Genomic DNA, 19,844 nt, shown 5'->3' with positions numbered 1-19,844 from the left:
TTACAGAAATAACTGACCAGTTTAAGTGCAAGCAACTGTGTATCTGTAAGGAGTTAACACAAAAGTATTTTCGTAAAGAATAGAATCCATTAGCCTTAAACTCCTAAGTTTGAAATCCAGTTAATTAAGTAATTGAGATAGTCTCAACATTTAGCAATTTTGTGGGTGGTTGTGTCCCTTCCTATTTAAGGAACTGTGCTGAAAATGACAGGTTTAAAGATGAAATATGCCAAATGAGAACAATTTTCTTAACTGGGATCTAAAATTACAAAACACAAAGCAAATGTTCTCATTTATCGAACTGCACCTTCTTTCTGAAGTGTCCTTTGGAAAAAAAAAAAAGAAAAGGGATTGTCTCTGTGTTTATGTACTTAAATATATATGTATAGTCACATACTCTTTCCTTAGTTCAGCTCTAACAAAGTTATAAAAACCAATCCAGTTTAGATCAGCAAAGGTTTGGGCACAGGTGTTCTCTACAGATTTTTAAAACCTCTAACTGAAGTGTAACCCCTAAAATATATGAACCAAAGTCAGCTTTTCAAACCTAGAAGTGGATCTGAAATGCCCCTCAGAGGCTGCTGCCTGACAGCAAATGTTACTGGGGTTGGTATGGAAGAGCCTGTCTTAAACACCCTCACGAGATCAACCAGCTCACCACTCGGAAGCAATGAGAAACCAAACACTGTCTTTGTGGTAACCAAGTTGTGAGTTCCTTGCAGGGTCAGGTAGAGCAAAGCCAGGATGAAACAAGGTAGAGGAGGATGGATTAGAGACTCTGTGTGTGTGTGTGGCAGTGTTAGCACAGCAAGAGCCGTAGTCATGCGAGGACGTTAAAGAACAGACGCAGCCTGAAAGGAATAAAGCATTGCTTGTTCCCAAGTGTTCCATGAGGGATCACAGCCAAGACCAAAAGGCAGGCAGCTGGGGTCAGGCTGAAGCAGCGTTAAGCCTCTGTTGTTATTGATAATCTGATTCAAACTTTTTTGCCCCGTTAGCTGTGGCTATACCAAAGAAGGGGGAAAAAAGTCACTTGACTTTGAGGTCAGGATTTCACAGAAGTTTTTTCCCCGAGTGTACAAAATAGGATGATGTTGAGTGACAATGGCAGGGGAGTTGTGAAGGTGAAAAAGAGAGAGAAGTATAGCAAGAATACTTCCACAGAGTAAAGCAAGAAAAGGAAGAGAGCAGAGGGAAAGATGAGTTCAAAGGCACACAATACTTCTTCATGGTGTGGCTTCCAGGAACTATTTCTCTTCCCAGTCAACAGGACTGGTTAACAGTAAGAAAGGCTCAAGATCAGTTGTGCCCCTTATTTGCAATACTTGCATTTTGAGGAACAGGCTATTGGTTTTACGGCCTTGGCAATCAAACATTTTCTCTAATTGAATGCAGAAATAATTTTACTTTTGAGTCACTGGGGCAGGCTCAGTAAAGACAATACCTTCACCACATGAAAACATTTGGCTCAGAATATTATGAGCAGTTTATATTTCTGTGGTTACACAGGCTGCTCCAGCAACTGACAGTAGTGGGCAATAGTTTTGAGCTCTCTAGAAGAGATTTAAAAATAATGTGGAGTTGTTTGTTTGTTTGCTTTTGTCTGCAGCCCTTTTATTCCGCATTGAAATGGCTTTTGATAAAAGGGCCTTTGTCAATGACCATTCTGAGAGAACAGTGCAACTCTCACAGACTTCATTACATGCTGGATATATATCTAAACAAAACTTACTTATGCAATAAACTGTCTTCCCAGTTACATGGTACAGTGGAAATCTTGAACTGTTTCCTTCTCATAAATTATGTTACAGAATATGGTCATATAGACAGAGTGACTGAAACTATAGAAATAGAGTCTTTCCCCACACACCAACAAGAATTGGTGTAACCTGCAAAATTCATTTGCAGGCCAAGCTTGTGTGTGCTATTGGGTGCTAAAAAGAGCCTGGAGACACTTAAGAGATTTTCCAAAGACTATGTTAAATCTGAACTATATGAACTGGACATGGGAATACTTTCCTACTCTACTTTATTTTCGGAAACCAAGTGTAAAAGATTCCCAAACACGTACATATAACTGGCAAGGTGAAATCTGGAGCTTGTGCACCTTCCATCTGCCTTCTCTTTAGATGGTATCAGGTGTTTAATGAAGACCTAATGACATAAGAAACATGAGGCATCCTGAGAGACCACATGGTCCTTCAACTCTGTCTATCAGGACTGAAGCAGTAAGTGAAAACTGTAATTGAGTTTTTCCTCCATACTCTCAGGGAGCAAGACTATTTTTCTAATTTCACAAATGAGAAACTAAAATGTATTAATAAAACTTATTAATAAAACTTATTAGAATTGCTCATGGTCACAAAGAAGGTCTTCAGCAGTACAAAGAACTGAAATAAGATCTCCTGAATCCCAGATGAGTATTTATAATATCAGCTCACTCTCTTTAATGAGAGATTATAGATTTTTTAATAAATATATCTATTCAGTTTATTGGTATTTTCCTGTATTAGTCATCTAATAGTCTTCTATAGAGCCTGACAGGTATATACTGGCCTTTTTTCAAAGGGGAAGTAGACTTACAGATTATTAGAGCCTACACCTATTGAAATTAAAAATTCTGGTTTTCTAATAGTATGGTGCGGATTTGTAGGACTTAGACTTACATCCTGATGTACTTATATTTACATAAGCATATTTCCCTACAAATAAAATTTCCTTTTAGGAAGTAAAAGCTACAAAATAACTTTAAAAGAAATTTTTTATAGGGCGTCTGGAGGTAAAGCTGCATGAAAGTTATTTTGTAATTGCCTTTCAAACATTTTTTTGTCTCAAAGGCGTGAGACACTGACACTGGACACCGAGCTACATTAACTGCTGTTCTGATCCAATGAGGTTATTTCTACCTTTCTGTGTTTGCAGCTGAGAACTTTTCCATGGCTAGATGACCGTAAAACTATTGAGAATCTTTGTCTTTTTTTCCCCCCACGCTATATTTTTTTATTTCAACACAGACATCCTAAGACACACAAAGAAATCATAGGCAGTTAACAGAGAGGACAGAAGACAACTATCATGCTGGTTAGTTAAAACTTTAGCTTGGAATCAGAATAAAAAGGGGTAGAAGAGCTAATCTCTCTTTTTCAGCCACTGTAGTTAAGAATGTGAGCAGCCCACGCCAAAACAATTGCAATATATGCTCCTAGTATGTCTGCTTCCCAAATCAGGGAAATACATTTCTCCCAGAAGGCATCCTGGTTTGTGCAGACAGTGCCACAGAACAGGAAAAGCATCATCATAGGTTCAGTGGGAAAACAACCAGCAGCTCATTCTCACCAAGTAGTATGGAACTCAGTCAAAGCAGCTCGCCAGAATCAAAGCCACCACCTCCCATGAACGCATTTTAGTGGCACCTGCGGGTTTGCTGTTAAGTGTAACAGTCACACAATAAATGCAGCTGGGCACACAGCACCACTGGTGTTGGGGAAAGGCAAGGCCACTCTTTCCCAAGATTTGCAGAGTGATATTTGCCATGCAAGTATATGTACTCCCAATTTTAAATTTTATCACAAAAGACTGCAAAATTCAGAGCATGTGCAGCAATTTGAGCTGAGACTTAACTCACATAATTATTGCCTATCTTGGCCTTAAGTGTGCAACTGGACTGAACTGAATGATTTGGTCCAGCTTTCTACAGCCCCACTGGTAAACTGCAGGTGTCTGCCACCAGGCACCTGAGCACAGGATCTGGACTTTCAGGCTGTGCTTGTCACCATTACACACAAAACCAGTGCACAACAAGTTCAGGTTTTGTACGCCAGGAAACAGTTCCCCTTTCACTGAAGTGTTCTTTCTCCTCATGACTTCCCTTTTCTCCAGGGAAGCTGCGACAACAAAACTCAGAGATCTAAATTTCAGCTGGTAGTTCTTTTAGACCTACTTTTTAGTTTGTGCACATTGATGATGAGAAAATTCATACTTCTTCTAGGTGGCATTATGCTAAGTTTGCAGCTGCCTCTGAAATACAGCAATGTGTCTGTGCTGTTCTGTTCCTGAATCAAGTAACTAAGTGGGATGAATTTGGACACTTGTCATTCTTTCAGAATGTGGATTGCATTTTATTTCATAAACTCTCTTAAGGGTTTTCTTACCTTCCCTCTCCCTCATTTGTAATCATATAATATTCTGGGTCAGCTACAACAAATGCTTATGTGGAAATGAACTATTAGGAAGTTATTAGTATTTAGGGTAATTTTGCTGACATTAATGCAATTTAGAAGCAGAATAAAAGGAAGTAGTGCCAGTGCTGTGCTCCAGCTCACCCTAAGCAAGGCTCTGTGAGCCAGGCTGATGATCCACAGACCACAACTGAGTGGTCTGAGTTACAATGCTTGTTGGAAAGCCTGCTGCATGTTAGAACTGCTTTACCCTTGCTGGACTGAAGGCAATGCAAGGGACTAGTCAGAGAGAAAGGCAGCATTGTGCACTGGTGTCTTGGTTAGATGCCTGCATCAGCCACAGAAGGCACACGAGAATTTTAAAGGTTGCACAGTAGGAATGGAAGTTAATGTTAATTCCTGCTCATGCAAAAGGTATGTGGTGGACAGGAACATGCAGGAGACTAAGATGGTAAAGACAAGATGTTACATATAGGTCAGTACACCCACTCTCAAAATTGAATGTTGAGCTTTAACAAGCTCTGTTAGCTCGTGCATTACTTTCTCTATGAGCTATTTTGAGAAAAGCTTCACGGTATTTCTTAATTGCATTTGGAGCCCTCACTCATTCAGTTTGAAGTGGGTACATTTAAGTGGATACACTGTACCCTACAGACACTCACTATCTTTGATGAATTTGTTCTACAGGGAACTGGCTTGAAAACAAGGGATTTATGATTCTAAATAGCTCTTATCCCCACAGAACCCACAGGAGTATATTAAGGAAGAAAGACTTTATATTTGATCAATTTTGCCTTCTGGTTTCACTCAGCATTCCAATGAGACAAGTGAGTTATTTCACTATTCCTACGCTTTTGTCACTCTTGAGGTGTTAAAATATATTAACTTGATGTGCTTATTATCCTTTATTGCAGTTCTGTTCCTTAAGTCAGGAATCTACCAAGAGAAGTCTGCTTTATTTCATTGGCTGTTGTGGAAAGGGAGAGTACGTCTTTCAAAAGGATTTTGGTAATCTGAGCAGCATATAAATGGAAGGTTTTTGGTGATTGGGAAGGTCAGCAATGCTAATCACTGGAAATTTTGGCCAACCAAGGAAGGGAATCAAGGTGCCTTAGCTTGTCTTGGTGGTGTCAGATGGCTAGGATAAGCAGCAATAGAACAAAAGATGTTACTGTGCTTGAAAGCAAATTTTAGTCAATTAATTTTCATGGATACTGCAGAAAGCTGTCAATTCAAGGCAAATTGATTAAAGGAAGCAATTATCTGGTAATACCATGTACCATACCAAAATTCTAGCTTTTTAACTTTGCAAACTAACATTTGTGTAAGTATCCATGCATTTTCCGAAACACATAATGATAGTCCCAGACACTGCTAAAGAATCCACAAAAACAACTCAGTTCCTGTGGGAACCCGACTGCACAAGTGAAAAATTGGTGTCACCTCATCTGCCCCTGAGGAAGGCTTCAAAAAGCTCTGTCATAGGCAAGAGTTGGACTTCTCAAAAGTGATAAAGCAGTCCCTAAAATAGTTGTTCCTTGCTATGGAAGATATACTCCCCCCAGCCGTGCATAATGAGAGAGCAAGTGCAATGAAGTGACCTCTGTATTTACGGCTTAGCACAAACGTCCTGTCCTTCCCGTGCAGGGAGGGGTGAGAAGGGGGAGGCAAGGGGAAGAGCCACAGAACCTTTCTCCTTTTGGCATTTTGTCATGCATGAAAGGAAGACAGGTCAAGTTCTCATACCCACTCTCCTAAAGTCACAATCTAGCCACGTCCCATCAGCACACACTGCATGCAGTCGGAGTTTCTGCTGCAAACTAAGCACTGCAGGAGGTGAGGGGAGACCGTCTGAGCACAAGGCAGGGCAGCAGCATTCAGGAAACTGGTTAGTTCAGATCAAACAGTCTTGTCCCACAGTAGAAAATGAGCATGTCCCTGTGCCATAACCAGACAAGCAGATTTACCTGGAAGGCCTTTTGGTTTTGATTTCCTACTGGCATCAGCTTTTCTGTATCTTCATTAAATGCTTATAACACTATGCTTTACTGGCAATATTGGGAAGGGCAGGGGGTGAATATCACTATCCATATCCTGCATTTTACTCTATTTTTGGCATGGAGGCTATTTAGGAGACAGTATTGTCACTGACCATTGTCCTCTGCTCAGCAGAGCAGTCACAGGTCAAAATATATTCAGCATGGGACAGATACACCTGCCTATCATCACTGCTGTTCTGAAGAATGACATGACTCATCGAGTCTTCCATTGGGAACCTATTTTAAGCCTCACTGTCATTAATTGTGAATAATCTTCCTAGGCAAAACAGCAGACTTCTGCAAATGGTCAGGAAACACTGCAAGATGGTGCTGGTCAATCAGAAGCTACATAAAGTGAGATAAGTCAGAACATACTAAAAATAGAGCAAAACCAGGCCAGCCTTGACCTTTTGCTAGAACAAAGCTACTGTTTCTTCAAAGCTGTTCATGCTTTCTTTTAGGCCATCAGTTTGTTACAGTCTGCAGTGATGGTGTGTAGTAGAATGAAAACTCCAGGCCAGTTTCTCTACAAAGGCCACCTCCTACTCAGGACACAAAACCAAGGCCTCTTCATAGTTACATGAAAAGAGACCTGTAACATTCATGGCTTTGGACTTGAAGATTGCCACGACTACATAAAGGAAGATTTTTGAGGAGTAAGAGCTGAAGAATAGCTAACCTAAATACAAACAAGAAATGGCATAGAAAAATTTAACTGACAGTTAATCAAAAGTCTATCACTTGGAAGATATTTTTGAAAGGGACTGGACTAAGCAGTACAAATATGCTGAAGTGAAAATCTTGCCATAAGGATTAATGAAGGCACCTTCACAAAAGGTCTTCAACATTGCAAAAGTTCCAAAACTACCAAATCAAGATTTTTTTTCTATTATTTTTTTTTCTCTGTAACTACATAGAGAATTGAAATTCTGGAGAGAGTGTTTAGATCCCATTTTGTATCCTCCAGAAAAAAAGGATTATTATTATTTCTCTGTATGATTACATGATTTTTTATCATTAAATCCACTGAAGCAGAGCTAAGGAGAAAGGGTTCCTTAATTACATTTCCATTAATTTCACATCTTATTGAATTACTAAAAAATACCTTTCAAAATAACATTATGTATAAGCATTGAGATATATATAATCTAGATGTTTTCTTTTTTAATATAACACATGCACTAGGACTATTTGAAACAAATAGGATCAGTATTAGGTTCATAAAACATTAAGGATACACAATTCCTATTTAAGTGAGGAGACAGTATTACTACTTACTCAGAGAAACTATCAAAAATCTAACTTGGTTAAAAATTAGAACTGGATAATTTTTTACTTAGGTACATTTAATGTTTGTGAAAAAACTGAACTGCCTATTAATATTTTTAATTCTATCAAAATTTCCCATATATAAATAAAATTCACCACCACTTCGGTTCACCAAAGTTTGATCTCGGCAACATTTCGGAAAAGTTAAAATGTTGCTCTTGTTCCATGCAGTGATGCTGATTTTCCACAGTCACTAGTAAGGTGGTGTGATCAGAGTGTTTGTGTTCCCCTAAGGAAAATACAGAATATTTGGCAGCCTTGGCTATAGGTTTGCCATGTCTCAACTGACCCAGCAAAGAACTGTACTGTTGTAACAAAAAGATCTCATTCTAAGCACCAGCAATGTCTCAAGTGCCCTTGCCACAGAGACAAATTAATAATCACTGCCACAGAATGCAAGTTATTTAAATGGAAATGCTAAACAATATTATCAATAGGTTGTCATCTAACACCTATTAAGTATGCTATTACCTATTAATTATGCTTTGTTCACACTTAGTAAAATATTTTTTTCCTTTCTGTTATTCTTTCAACTGCTTTATCAGGTTTATTCTAATTCAGGCAACTTAAAGGTCAATAATAATTCTAGTTAATAATGGAAAGCTTTTTGACCAAATTTTCTATTTAGGAAAGAAAAGGTCTCCTTCTTTCAATAATCAGTTGAAGCAGTTACTGTTTTATAACAGAATAAAACACTTTGTAAAACAGGCACATAATTATTTTAGTTTTAAAACGTTTTATTTCAGATAAAGCATGCTGCTATATACAGAAAAAAGTGTGGGTCAAAGCAAGAGCAATACAGAAGGGGTAACGTATTCCTTAAAACTTTAAAGATGCTTTTAAAAGCTTCAGTGCAACAGTAGTATGATATATTCTTCTCACTCCTAAATCACCTCTAGCAAAATGTCATTTCCTTGCAGAACCTGAGCAACTCCAGCTAACTCTCACTTTTATATAATGATAAATTCAAATTTCCAACACAAAACTTACAGCAATGGTTTCAGCAAATAACCTCTACCAGTATAATATATTGAAGAAATATAACTTCACATTGTTAAAATCTTATTTCAAACAGCATCATTCAATTATGCAAACTAAGTATGTTGCACATTTAGCAATGTCTAGGCCAGTCAGTTTTCCTTTTCAACTTTCTCCTACTTCATCATCTTTACAGCAGTAAAACTCAGTAAAAGTCTCATTCTTCTTCCTCCTAAAGAACTACTGTCAGCAACTTCCCTCTCATTTTCTTCTAAAGTCAGGGACTATAATAGTGATATTTTCCTATATACTGAAGTCTGAGATAGTAAAGGAGTAAAGCTAAAACTACTTTAAAATGAAGAACATGAACTGGGATTTGCATGGTTATTTTTAGCTGTGGTGACAGTGAATGACTAACAGGCTAACAACAGAATCCTACAGAGCAAGGCCCCGGCAGTGCGTGTGACACGCTGGGGCTCTAACTCAGGACAGCAGTTAATGTTTGACTGTCACTCTGTCTGTGTTTGCCCCATAAATGTGGGCTTTTAGCTTTTAACATTAAGGAGCTGCGCTGACAGGCCGTGATGCCAATTGCGCAATTTGGCAAAGCGTGGGCTGTTACGTTCCGTTTCAAACCTTTCCCTGTGGCATGAAGAAAGAGAGAGAGAGAGAGACAGAGACAGAGAGAGACACAAACACAGAAGAAAGAAAGGAGGGAGAAAGAAAGGGGTTAGGGACCACGGCTACCACTCCCCTGCCTTATAACTAGGGCAATGGCAATTTATTTGGATTTTCTCCTCGGCTGTCAAATCAGCACAATGAAGGCTGGGTGATGCTTTTTGGACACGTGTGAAAGGTTTTGCAGCTGTTCGTTTCTGAGAAGTAACTTGATATAACTTCTTATTCTTTGACTTGTGCTTGGTATTACAGGGCTGCTTTTGCTAGAAATGCAGTGTAATCCCATTGTTTTCCTGCCAGCAGTTTCTCTTGGCTTTTCCCTCCCTTCCCCCCAACTGAGCAGTCAGTGACAGTTAACTCATAAAAGTGCAAAATGAATGCAAGTATTTTCCATTCTGTAACACTTAGGCCAGCCCATATTCTGCTGTCCTTCCTGCAAGGACCATCACCCACAGGTTTAAGCAGCACTTTTCTATAGCTTTTCTCAGCATTAGTGAGTATTAGTGTTGACATTTGCATAAACATTTCTGGTCACAGGTGTCACAAAGCAGAACAACACGGGATTTTCAAAGCAGAGTCCTGTGAAGTATTGGCCACCTCCTGCCCCCCCCAGCTACCTCTGACTGCGCACTGGGGCTGTCAAGCCATGTTCAGCACCTCTCAGGATTTAGCCTTTTCTAGACACTCTAGAGTTTAAATTCAGGTTTTGTAAATAAAAAGGGGAAGAAGGAGGATGTGAGATGAGAGCACAGTCAAGGAGAAGTATATCAAACAGAATGGAAAATAAAATGTTCTTGTTATTTGCAAAACGTATTCGAGTCATTGCAAACAAGGTAATTTTTTCCCTCATTATTTACACTCAAAACACAAGACAATTAATTGTGTTAATGCAGTGAAACTTGAGAGTGAAACCAGCCAAACAGAAATGAGCAGACTGAGCTGGTTTTACTCCTCAAGCTGAAGAAAGCACAAAACAATAAACAGAGTAAATGCCAACAAATTCACTGATATTTCTAAATCGTCTGTTCTTAATAACATGGTGTCATGCAAGCAGCACTCCTAAAGGAGTCTTGATGTATGACTTCTCAAAATATCTTTTACATTTTTAAGTAATTTAAAGGTATAAAGTATTCCTAGCTGAAACTTCTTGATGGCATTTTTTTCCAGTTACACCGGAGTGTACCAGCTACAGTGGGTCTGACATGTAATTTCAGAATTCCCTTACTGCTTTCAAGATATTACCCCTCCATTCAAGAAAAGGTATTCAGAAACATGTGTTTGGCTTGAAATGGACCCCTTCTTTCCAGAAAATATTCCACCACAATCATCACACCAGCAATGGAAAGTTTTCATAGCAAGTTATAATCTCATGCGTGCCTTCAAAATAGCAGCAGCACGAGCGAGGGACAGTCATGCAATGTGCTCATCAATATTAACTGAAAGGGATATTCTGCCACCCAAAAATGCTCAAGCTTCATGGGTTACATTTAGGACATATGTCATGAAGTTAGAAGCAGCAATCTAAAAGTGACTATTTTTATGTAAAACAGTTCTGCCAAAAATAAGCTACATGTACCACCCCCTATCCCCCAAGAGTTTGGGAGAAATCTGATCAGCATTTCATGCAGTTCTTGCAAGGGAAAGCATCAGAGAGATTGCTCACAGCATGCCCTGAGACCAAAATCCCCTGCCCTCCAAAATCTCTGGCAGTTTAACTTTTGGAACATGAAGGATTTTTCCAGAACTCCAGCAAAGCAGGGGATTAATGCAACACTGCATCTGGCAAGACTCAGGTTTTGCAGTTCAACCTTTTGCTTTCAGGAACCCAGGAAACCTTCCAGATGATCCCAAACTGTGAACGTGGAGAAAGGTGTGGTTGTATTGGCTGAATCTGGAGTAGGTGCCAAAGAGGACTTTCTACTCCATTACTGTGCTGGAAGAGCAGAGTTCAAGCAAGGAGTCTGCGCATCTAACACAGGTCTTTCCGTGCCTCATAAAATCCAAAGTGGTAGGAGCCTTCCCAAGAGATGAAGCAGAAGGGGTCCAACGGCCCCCAGAGAGCTGTGTATGGTTGATACATGCACAGCTGGGACTTTTGCTACCACATCTGCAGTGGAGTGTGTGCAATGTTTGAGGCAGGCTCCAACCCACCCCCACGGGGTGGGCACTGTCAGGGAGGCAGGAAGGAGACCCCATTTCATTCCTTGCCCCAGACCTCACACCAGTTGCACGGTACCCGTGTAACTACCACGTGTATGTTCCCTTGACTCCACTACCAATGAATGCCCTTAAACCTGCTCAGCTGTGCCTAAACATAGCCAGAATCTCCTTGTGAAAACAAAGGATAACACAGGGACACCTCAAAACTGCAGAAAACATGCAAAGCAAAGTGGAGAGAGTCACATACTTGGAGATAGAACGTGCAATTTCCACGTGTTGATGTGTTACTAGATAATTATCGTCAACATATCTGATACCACCTAAAATTTCCAGTACCTAATATTTTCCAAAGCTACAGACTACATCTAGAAAGATTATTCCTTTAAAACAACATATTACTGTCAGATGTGAATGGAGGACTCATAAGTTCATCACAATGCTCTAAATCCCATCATGGTAAGGATTTAGACGTGTGCTATTACATCAGAACAGATAATGCACAATACATTTAATGAGAATTAGGCTTGCACATTTTAGGGAAGAAATAAATCCCTGAGGGATATAATGTCAAGCCTGATGTTCGGGCACTCAGCCATGAACTTGGGTGAACTGCAGTGGAAGGTTTATAGCAAACATCAACTGAAAGCACACTCGTATTCTCACAGGGAAGATACCAGATTTCTTTTTCACTGATTCAACATTTGTAACTAGCACTGTGATCAAAAGCTCAGAATCTTTAAGGAAGCCATATGGCAGCAAAAAGAAAAAGAAAAGGAGGTGGTTTGAGTACCAAACACGTCACAAACCCAGCCAGTGGCTTAGGGTGGCTCATGTGAAACAGGGATTTGAAGTATGCAAACAGCAAATAAGGCTTACACCCAGGATGCTCTTGATTCAACTGCAGTTTTAGCTCAACATAAGAATCTCTAATACATCTATTTCCTGACTATGCAGGATGATGATAAATCTTTAATTCCATATTACATCTCTGAACATACCCACTTTTTTTTGTAAGCGTTTTTGATAGATCACATAAAGCAAATACATTTATCCACTAGCAAAAGCAGTCCTGTGCTTCCGTATTCTAAAAATTTGGGTCACATTTATTCCAAACAAAACATAAGCTAATGATTATGGGTATGGATGGAAACAACTCCTTTACTGTATCATTTAAGGAGAAGCAGAGGGTCATCCAAATAAATTGCTCACAAATCTCAGTGCTATCACAACATTAAATATTTTCATCCAGTTACACAATCAAGTAGTTACACAGGGCTTGGAATTCACCACATTCACACAGCCAGTAAAGTACAGGAAAGTTGCATGAGCAAAGAGCTTTGAGATTTGAACACACACTCCAGGAATTTTCCACCGTCTCTCCTAAAAACATGCTAATTTGTTATCCTTGCCATTCAAATGCCTCTCACTGATAGTATTTTAATTTTAGTGATTTTTAAGTAAATGTATTAGAATATTTTAGGACAAAAATATAATAAAGGAGATTCATATTAGTGCCATTTTAAAACATTATTGGGTTATCAGGAAGATGAAAGCCATATTTTTCACGGGGAGTTGCCTACCTTGACCTCCTCAGGGCTTCTTCATCTGGATCTTGCACTGTAGACCAAAAACATTTCAGTTAAAAAAAGAAAGAAAGAAAGAGAGGAATTGGCTTTATGATGAAATTATAAGTTCCTTAGAAACATATCAAAGCCTATCTAAAGGTGCATTCATGCTGACTTTGCAGCAGTAGAATTTGTAAGAATATCATGAGGAAGAGTAGTTCCCTAGAGATAGGAAGGAGGATGTTAGGAGGAATGGAGCTATTACAACTAGTTTGTCATTTATTTATTAGCAGTGTTTCACAGCTGCAGGCAATGATTCTACAGAGAGGTCCTGCTGTTTTGCAGGAAAGCACAAGAGGTATCATCAGCAGATTCAGAGAAAACACCAAGTATGTCCCCCTGATGCCGGAAAAGGGCCCTGAACTTCCTTATCTCTAGATCAGACACCAGCTGTGAGGTACCAGGTGGTCAGAAAAACATTTCCATAGGCAATAAGCAGCAAAGTTCAATCTCCTGTGACATTCATAACAGATCTAGGTTTAGATAACAGGGCTGATAGAACCATAGATTTAATACAAATGGTGATCCATGATTTTTTTTGACCTCCAGAAGTCACTTCTATAGAAGGCTGTTACAAGAGACATGATTCATTCATCATTTTTTCTAATGAATGGACAGCTTTGTATGTCTAGGCTGCTGGAGAACGAAAAATTGCACTGCAGAAATTTGATTTGTAAGTAGGAAGAACTATGGGGTCCCGAATGCTCTTTTACTGTATAGTCTGTTACACTTTTATGGTGAGACCCCTGGCAGATCAAAGAATTTTCTTCACAAAGCATAAGGTGAGACTGTACACTTTGATTTCCTATTCTCTCTAGTTGCACCCAGGATCTTGGACTGAAAACTACGAGTCTGGACATGAGTATTCCTTCAGCATCAGTGGTCAATACATAATGACAAGAATCTAAAATCAGGATGAGGAGCATGTTTTGTTATTCACTTACTGTACTCGGTTCCAGTCATCTGGGCAAGGATGCGGAAGGACTTGGACTGCAGGTTGGCAGAGCGGCGGCTCCAGTCCTCGCTCTCGTCCTCAGGCTTGTTCTGGGTTTTCAGCACAGCCTGATACACCGGGGAGGCACTGTCTACGTGAGGGTCTTTAAGAGGGAGGGCACTGCAATGCAGAAAGTGAAATGATGGGAAACAGTACGTGGTGGCTTTCCTCCCACCTCCCAACCTCTCCGGTCTCAGCTTATCACCCAGAGTAACAGCAATCCATCACACGGCTTTGAAATTACCACTTCTTAAAAAAATACACTGATCAATTTTGTGTTATGCCTCATTCTATCTTTGGAATGGCCCGTTATCATCAAATCTGCATATTCAAAACAGCATGAAAATGCTTGGAAATATCTCTTCATGATTCCTCAGCCAAGGAAGCCACAAGCTTACGATGGTTAGAATAACGCGTGGTGATAAAGGAGAGTATGCCAAGCAAAAACATTTATTTCTCTGAGAATTCCTGTCCCATATTATTTCTTATAAAAATGACTTCATGTTGATACTGTTTTATGTTGCGCCTTTAAATTATAGCGTTGGGCCAGTGTACTTTGAGATTGTAATTAGAAATAAAAACCGTATTTCATTATAAAAATAATGTGGTAGGCTTTTATAGCTATTTCTAGAGATGATTCTTTGTCAAACTCTGAATTAAGCTTCCATCTTCCACAAGTTTGGATTCATTGTCTACTAAACCTGTGAAGCAAAAGAAGTCTAGACTTGTACTCCAGACTTGCACACATATGCTGTATCTGAAATCTTTAGCAACAGAATGGATCTCAGAGTCTTACAACATGCCTACTCATCTTGCAAAGTGATATGTCCAGGAAAAAACTTTCAATTGTGCACACCTAAAATCAGAGCTACCAAGGTCTGTAGCACAAGTGAAATAACCTCTTTTTGATTTATGATGTAAGCTAGAAACAGGCTTGGTAACTTAATAGTGCCTTTTTCCCCCCTGTGAAAATAACTTCTGCATAGCATACAGTTAAAATTAACTATTAACAGAGCTGCAGGAATATACACTGGGATGATGTATGCCTGGAGTAACTTGGCTCCATGGTTTCTCTAAATACAAGGTCTATTTTTGAAGCACGTGATTTATTGTAACAGCTTTAACTTGCTATTCCATAAAGAGCTTTGCAAGCAGCAAGCTCAACTTCAGGAAAACTGAGAAATGATTCTGTTAAAAGCTAAGGGCCATTTGGTCCAACTAAGTCACTGCCATAAAGTTCCAGGAGCGGTCCCCTGCTGTAAAAGTTTCTTCCTTGGCTCAGGCTCAAACGTAGTGTTCTCTAAGATACCATTGTGCAGAGAAAATCCACAGAGAAGCTGAGTCTGTAAGACCTGAGAGGAATCATGAGAAAGCCAAGAAGTGTGTCTGACATCCTACATACAGCAACAACATACACTGTGATGAAAAGTGTTACCAGGTAGTGCTTTAAACATCAGTATTTTCCAGCTGATGGAAAATTCCTCTTCATCAATACACGGTTTTGATGGTTTTGGATGTAATAGCATGGGATGTGTTTTTCAGGTCAGACAACAAGGGGCTCAGAAACATGATCAGTGTTTATATGGACCCAAAAGCACCCCAGCTCTCTAGGAATTTTCAGTTTTTATTGGAGGAGTATTTCTGTTCTTCATAACTCCCAATATATGCAAACTTGTCACTTTCTTGAGGACCCAGCACAGCACAAACCCCAGTTAATTTTTTTGGTTTTTGCACGTTTCAGCACAAACATCTACATGATGGAGCACAGCTTGGAAAAAAGGTGAATTTGGAAAAAAGGTGAATTTAGAAAAAAGCCTGATTCTTCAGTTTAAGCTCCGCCACAAAACATACAAGTTATGTAAAAAAAGCTTCTCAGTGTGGAAGATGTTCTGTAGGAACAAGCAGCATTTTCCAGCTCCTCTTTTAGCTCATGTTTCCCAGACTACTATCCTTACAATATCTAAACACTAGCAGGTACAGAAGGCGTGATGTAGACCTGTTCATTTTGGGAAGGGTGTGCCACCAGTGGCTTCCACTAGTGTTGCTCATAGAGGGAGACAGGAGAGAGAGCAGTAGTGTTCCTCTTCTGGCCCATCACATATGGCTGAAGGGCTTGCTGAGGTAGGGCAGCAAGTGTGGGAGCAGGAATAGTCTTTGCATGGAAAAGAGATTCTCTGTAACACCAACAGTAAGTCAGCAACCCACTCAGGACTGTTCTACTGCTGCCTCTGACACTTGGCTATGCTGAAAAGTTCTGTCACTGAAAAGGGTCTTGTTAATGTTCCCCAAAAGATGACCCCAGAGGCATTTGAGGGTTCTGAGCACCTTGCCCTGCACGACTGCTATCGGTGACTGTCTGAACTGGGCCAACAGTTAACTTTGTATCCCCAGACTGACTTGTTAATCTTGCTGAAGCTTAAAAAAACTGCTCTTTTTAAGCAGTGTGATAGTAAATTTCCCAGCTGCACGCTGTTGTAAAGGGGATTATAAACCTCTGCTGACTTCAACTATAGACCACTGTGGCAACAGCACCGTGCAAGTTACAGACAGGACAAATTCCTTTGACTAAATCCTCTTGCTGAAATGCTTTGTTCCTATATTATGACCAATATACAAAAAAAAGCAGTTTAAAGGTTTATGTATAATTATGCTATTAACTCAAGGGTATTTAAAAAAACTACAGCTAAAGGCTGGACCACAAATTTCACAGTAGTAACGTGTGGCATTAACAGGACATATTAATATCCTTATGGCAGATGATTAAGGCAGGAAATGGAGCTTGGTGAATTAACCTTCCCTAGCAGAATGAAACATGCTCATATGAATTGAACTAAATTAATGCAATACATTGGAATATTTCCAAATCTGCCTTTAATTCAACAGGCCTTTTTCTTTTTTTTAAATCATAATTACATTGTAGATGAGTAACTAGGGCATAAGAGGCACTCAGCATGGAAGTGTAAAATAGAGCACATCGCTGATTATCAGCATTTCATAAACCTAAATGTGACAGCTGATTCTTACAGACAACCTAAAGATGCACATAATCACGTTAATACCTCTGTTATACCTCTTTGTAATTTAATTTCTTTCCATCTGGGTGTGGATGTGCAGAAATATTATTCATCTTTAAGCATATTACTCTAAATTGATGTTACTGAAAAAAAATTCTTCCCAAATGGGTTAGAGGTTTTGAGGGTTTTCACACTACAGTCTAAGGTATTTTAGCAGGAGTCAATAAAGAATACTCCTTTTTCACATCATCATCTAGTCACACCTTATTAACATTAAAACAAGCTTTAAAGACAATCAAGCCTCTTTGAGTAAGCAGCAGTGGAATTATTATTTTTTGGAGTCCATTATAAACTACAGTTTACCATGTGAATGGTACCCTGGAGTCATTAACCGGGTTTAATTTAAGTAGATAGTAAGTTAAACCTAGGAACACTGCAGTGTTTTACCCTCGGTGTAGACATACCACGAAATATTGTGACTTCAGATATTAGACTAATTCCAGCTATTTAATAAAAGTTCTAAGAGGTAAAAATCCCCACAACCCAAAAAACAAACAAAAGTTCATGTAGGCTGGTAAGTACCCAGCCAAGCTGACTTACTGCAGAGGATACACAAGACTTTAGTTTCTACACAATCACATCATTGATTCTGTTACTTTAACTTGTCAGTTCTTAATCCTGATAAAATTGTTGAATTTATGTCTACTTATGACTTGTGAATTTGGCTAAATTTAGAAGAGGTTTGACAAATGTAATCAAAATGTACTAATCACATGGTTTCACTGCAACCAACTCTTGCTTCTTGGTTTAGCAAAGTCAATTAAAACAAAACAGAGTAAGAAAAGATAAGAAGCCAGGGCATTCAAAATTTTCTGCCTCTCAGTTCCAGTGTGATGTGTGAATAACTGCAGTATAAACAATTCTGTGCTTTCCTTTGTGTTTTCTACGGTGATCCAGCAAGTGGGGGTTGTTTTCCAAATGACAAAAATCTGATTCTGATCTCACTAAGTTACAGCATCACTGATTTCAAATGCTGAAACAAGAAAATGTTTTTCTTGTCTTAAGCCTGTCTGTCCTTCATCACTGATAGAAGATGCAAGCAGTGTTTCCAGGTACTGTCTGCCCTTTAGATCTGCAGTCTGAGTGTGCTCACCATCTTACAGACACCTTGTGGTTGACCTCTAACGTGAAATGAAAAGCCAAAAGAAGAAAAGTTAAGCCCTGAGACCAAATTATGGGCAGAGAATTGAGACAAAATCAATCAGCTCACAATTTGGTCTGCTTTTATATGAAAAACTTCTCATACAAATCCTTCTGCATTAAGCATAATCTTATTTCAAACTTGACCAACTAAGCAAACTAAAGAACATATCATTTCCACTGCAAGTTAAAGTTCAGAATATCAGGGAGGCCAAAAGAACCTAAAGGCTTAACCAAATGAATATCAGTCAGTGGGTAGGTAGGCCTTTGTTATAGTAGCACAACCCTTGCTAGGTTTCTAAATGTCTAGATTAAAAATGCTGTGTTAATTGTAATAAAAAAACTTACAGAGAAAATTGTACAGTCACCAAGTGTTATAAATAAATTAAAAAAAAAAAAAGGCAAGGTACGTTAAAAACCAGAGTGTAGCTCTCATCGCAGTGGGAATAAAAACATTAGTTTCTCCTCAGGACCAGGTGAATGTTTGGCTTAGGAGTCACATTCCAAAATGAAGCAAAAGCTTAAATGGTAGCTTATTCAGTGAATCCTAAAGAAAAATGTGTTTTTTGCAACATTATATGGGAGAACACAGTCACGGAGTTGTCTGCAAAGAGTAATCTTTCACTAGACCTGTCTGATAGAAAAGGATTAATGGAAACAACCCTCTCATTTCAAAAACACCCACTCAATAGGTGGCTTCCATGTTCAAAATGAGAAAAAAAATGAAGTTAAAAAGTTACAACACAGTGATGTTTAACATACTCTTTGTTGTTTGTGGCCTAATGACTCAACACTCCATAACAGCCTATTTTTTACCTACGTATCCATTAATTCGGTTATTTTAAAAATGTATGTATATACTAACATAATAAGTACTCAGCAGTGCAACTTTATAATCATCTGACCACTTAAATAGGCAATTTTTTGAAATATTACTATTTGCATCATATAATACTACAGCATTTAGTAGAAAATTCCAATATATGATAAAATGTCTCACATAATCCATGCCTATAAAACCCATGACAGATGTGAACAGTTATAAAGAACACAGAATGAATGAACTTCTCTCTTTGTACTTGGCTAATTGGAAATGTGAGTCTACTCAACACCCGTCATTCACTGAGTCATGGTCAAAACCAGCTAAGGGTATTGTTTGGGATCCATCATTAGGGAGAGCTGTGATGTAAAAAGTTAGTGGGAAAAAAAAATACATAAAAAAAGAGAGAAAAATGTCCAGTAAAAGGGAGCACATGCAAATACATGAATCATGTTCATTTTGAATAAGCCTGAAGCTATCATATTGAGAAGAAATTACGTTGAAGTGTGTTGCTGTACCTATGTTTTAGTGTCCCATAAAAAGATGGCAAGTTCTATTTTGGGTAAAAAGACACCTGGTAAGAGAGACACCTGGCTACATTCACTGCACATGTAATTTCAGTTAAGTTGTAACAACGCTGGGTAAGTTAATCAGATGGATTTCCAGAAACATGCACTGTAAAAGCAGAGTTATTGAAGATGAGTAGATTTTGCCATAGTCCAAAGGATATGTGTAGGACACATGTACTGTATGTAAACCAGGGAGAGGGAAAATACAGCAAAACACTCCATTCTGTGGAATAAAACAGTAGCCAGTACTAAGTAAACAT

The 19,844-nt window shown here is 38.9% G+C and overlaps 1 protein-coding gene across 4 annotated transcripts in view; it reads right to left on the bottom strand.

Moving 5' to 3' along the window:
• LDB3 (LIM domain binding 3) overlaps nt 1–19,844 on the bottom strand; it is a 117,605-nt gene that overhangs the window by 30,897 nt on the left and 66,864 nt on the right. For 3 of the 4 annotated variants that reach the window (XM_027895958.1, XM_027895959.1, XM_027895960.1), the window contains 2 exons: nt 13,932–14,101; nt 12,943–12,979 (listed from right to left, as the gene is read on the bottom strand). In XM_027895958.1, coding sequence (XP_027751759.1) covers nt 12,943–12,979; nt 13,932–14,101 — 207 coding nt within the window. Of the gene's footprint in view, nt 1–8,262; nt 9,167–12,942; nt 12,980–13,931; nt 14,102–19,844 lie in introns of those variants that run through there. The other variant, XM_027895961.1, reaches the window with a different exon arrangement.

Source organism: Empidonax traillii, unplaced genomic scaffold (assembly GCF_003031625.1).
Source record: "Empidonax traillii isolate 1590-97213 ecotype Southwest subspecies unplaced genomic scaffold, ASM303162v1 scaffold475:size860808, whole genome shotgun sequence".
Taxonomy (NCBI): domain Eukaryota; kingdom Metazoa; phylum Chordata; class Aves; order Passeriformes; family Tyrannidae; genus Empidonax; species Empidonax traillii.
The sequence above is the reverse complement of the archived record's forward strand: the minus strand, read 5'-3'. Positions and strand labels throughout refer to the sequence as shown.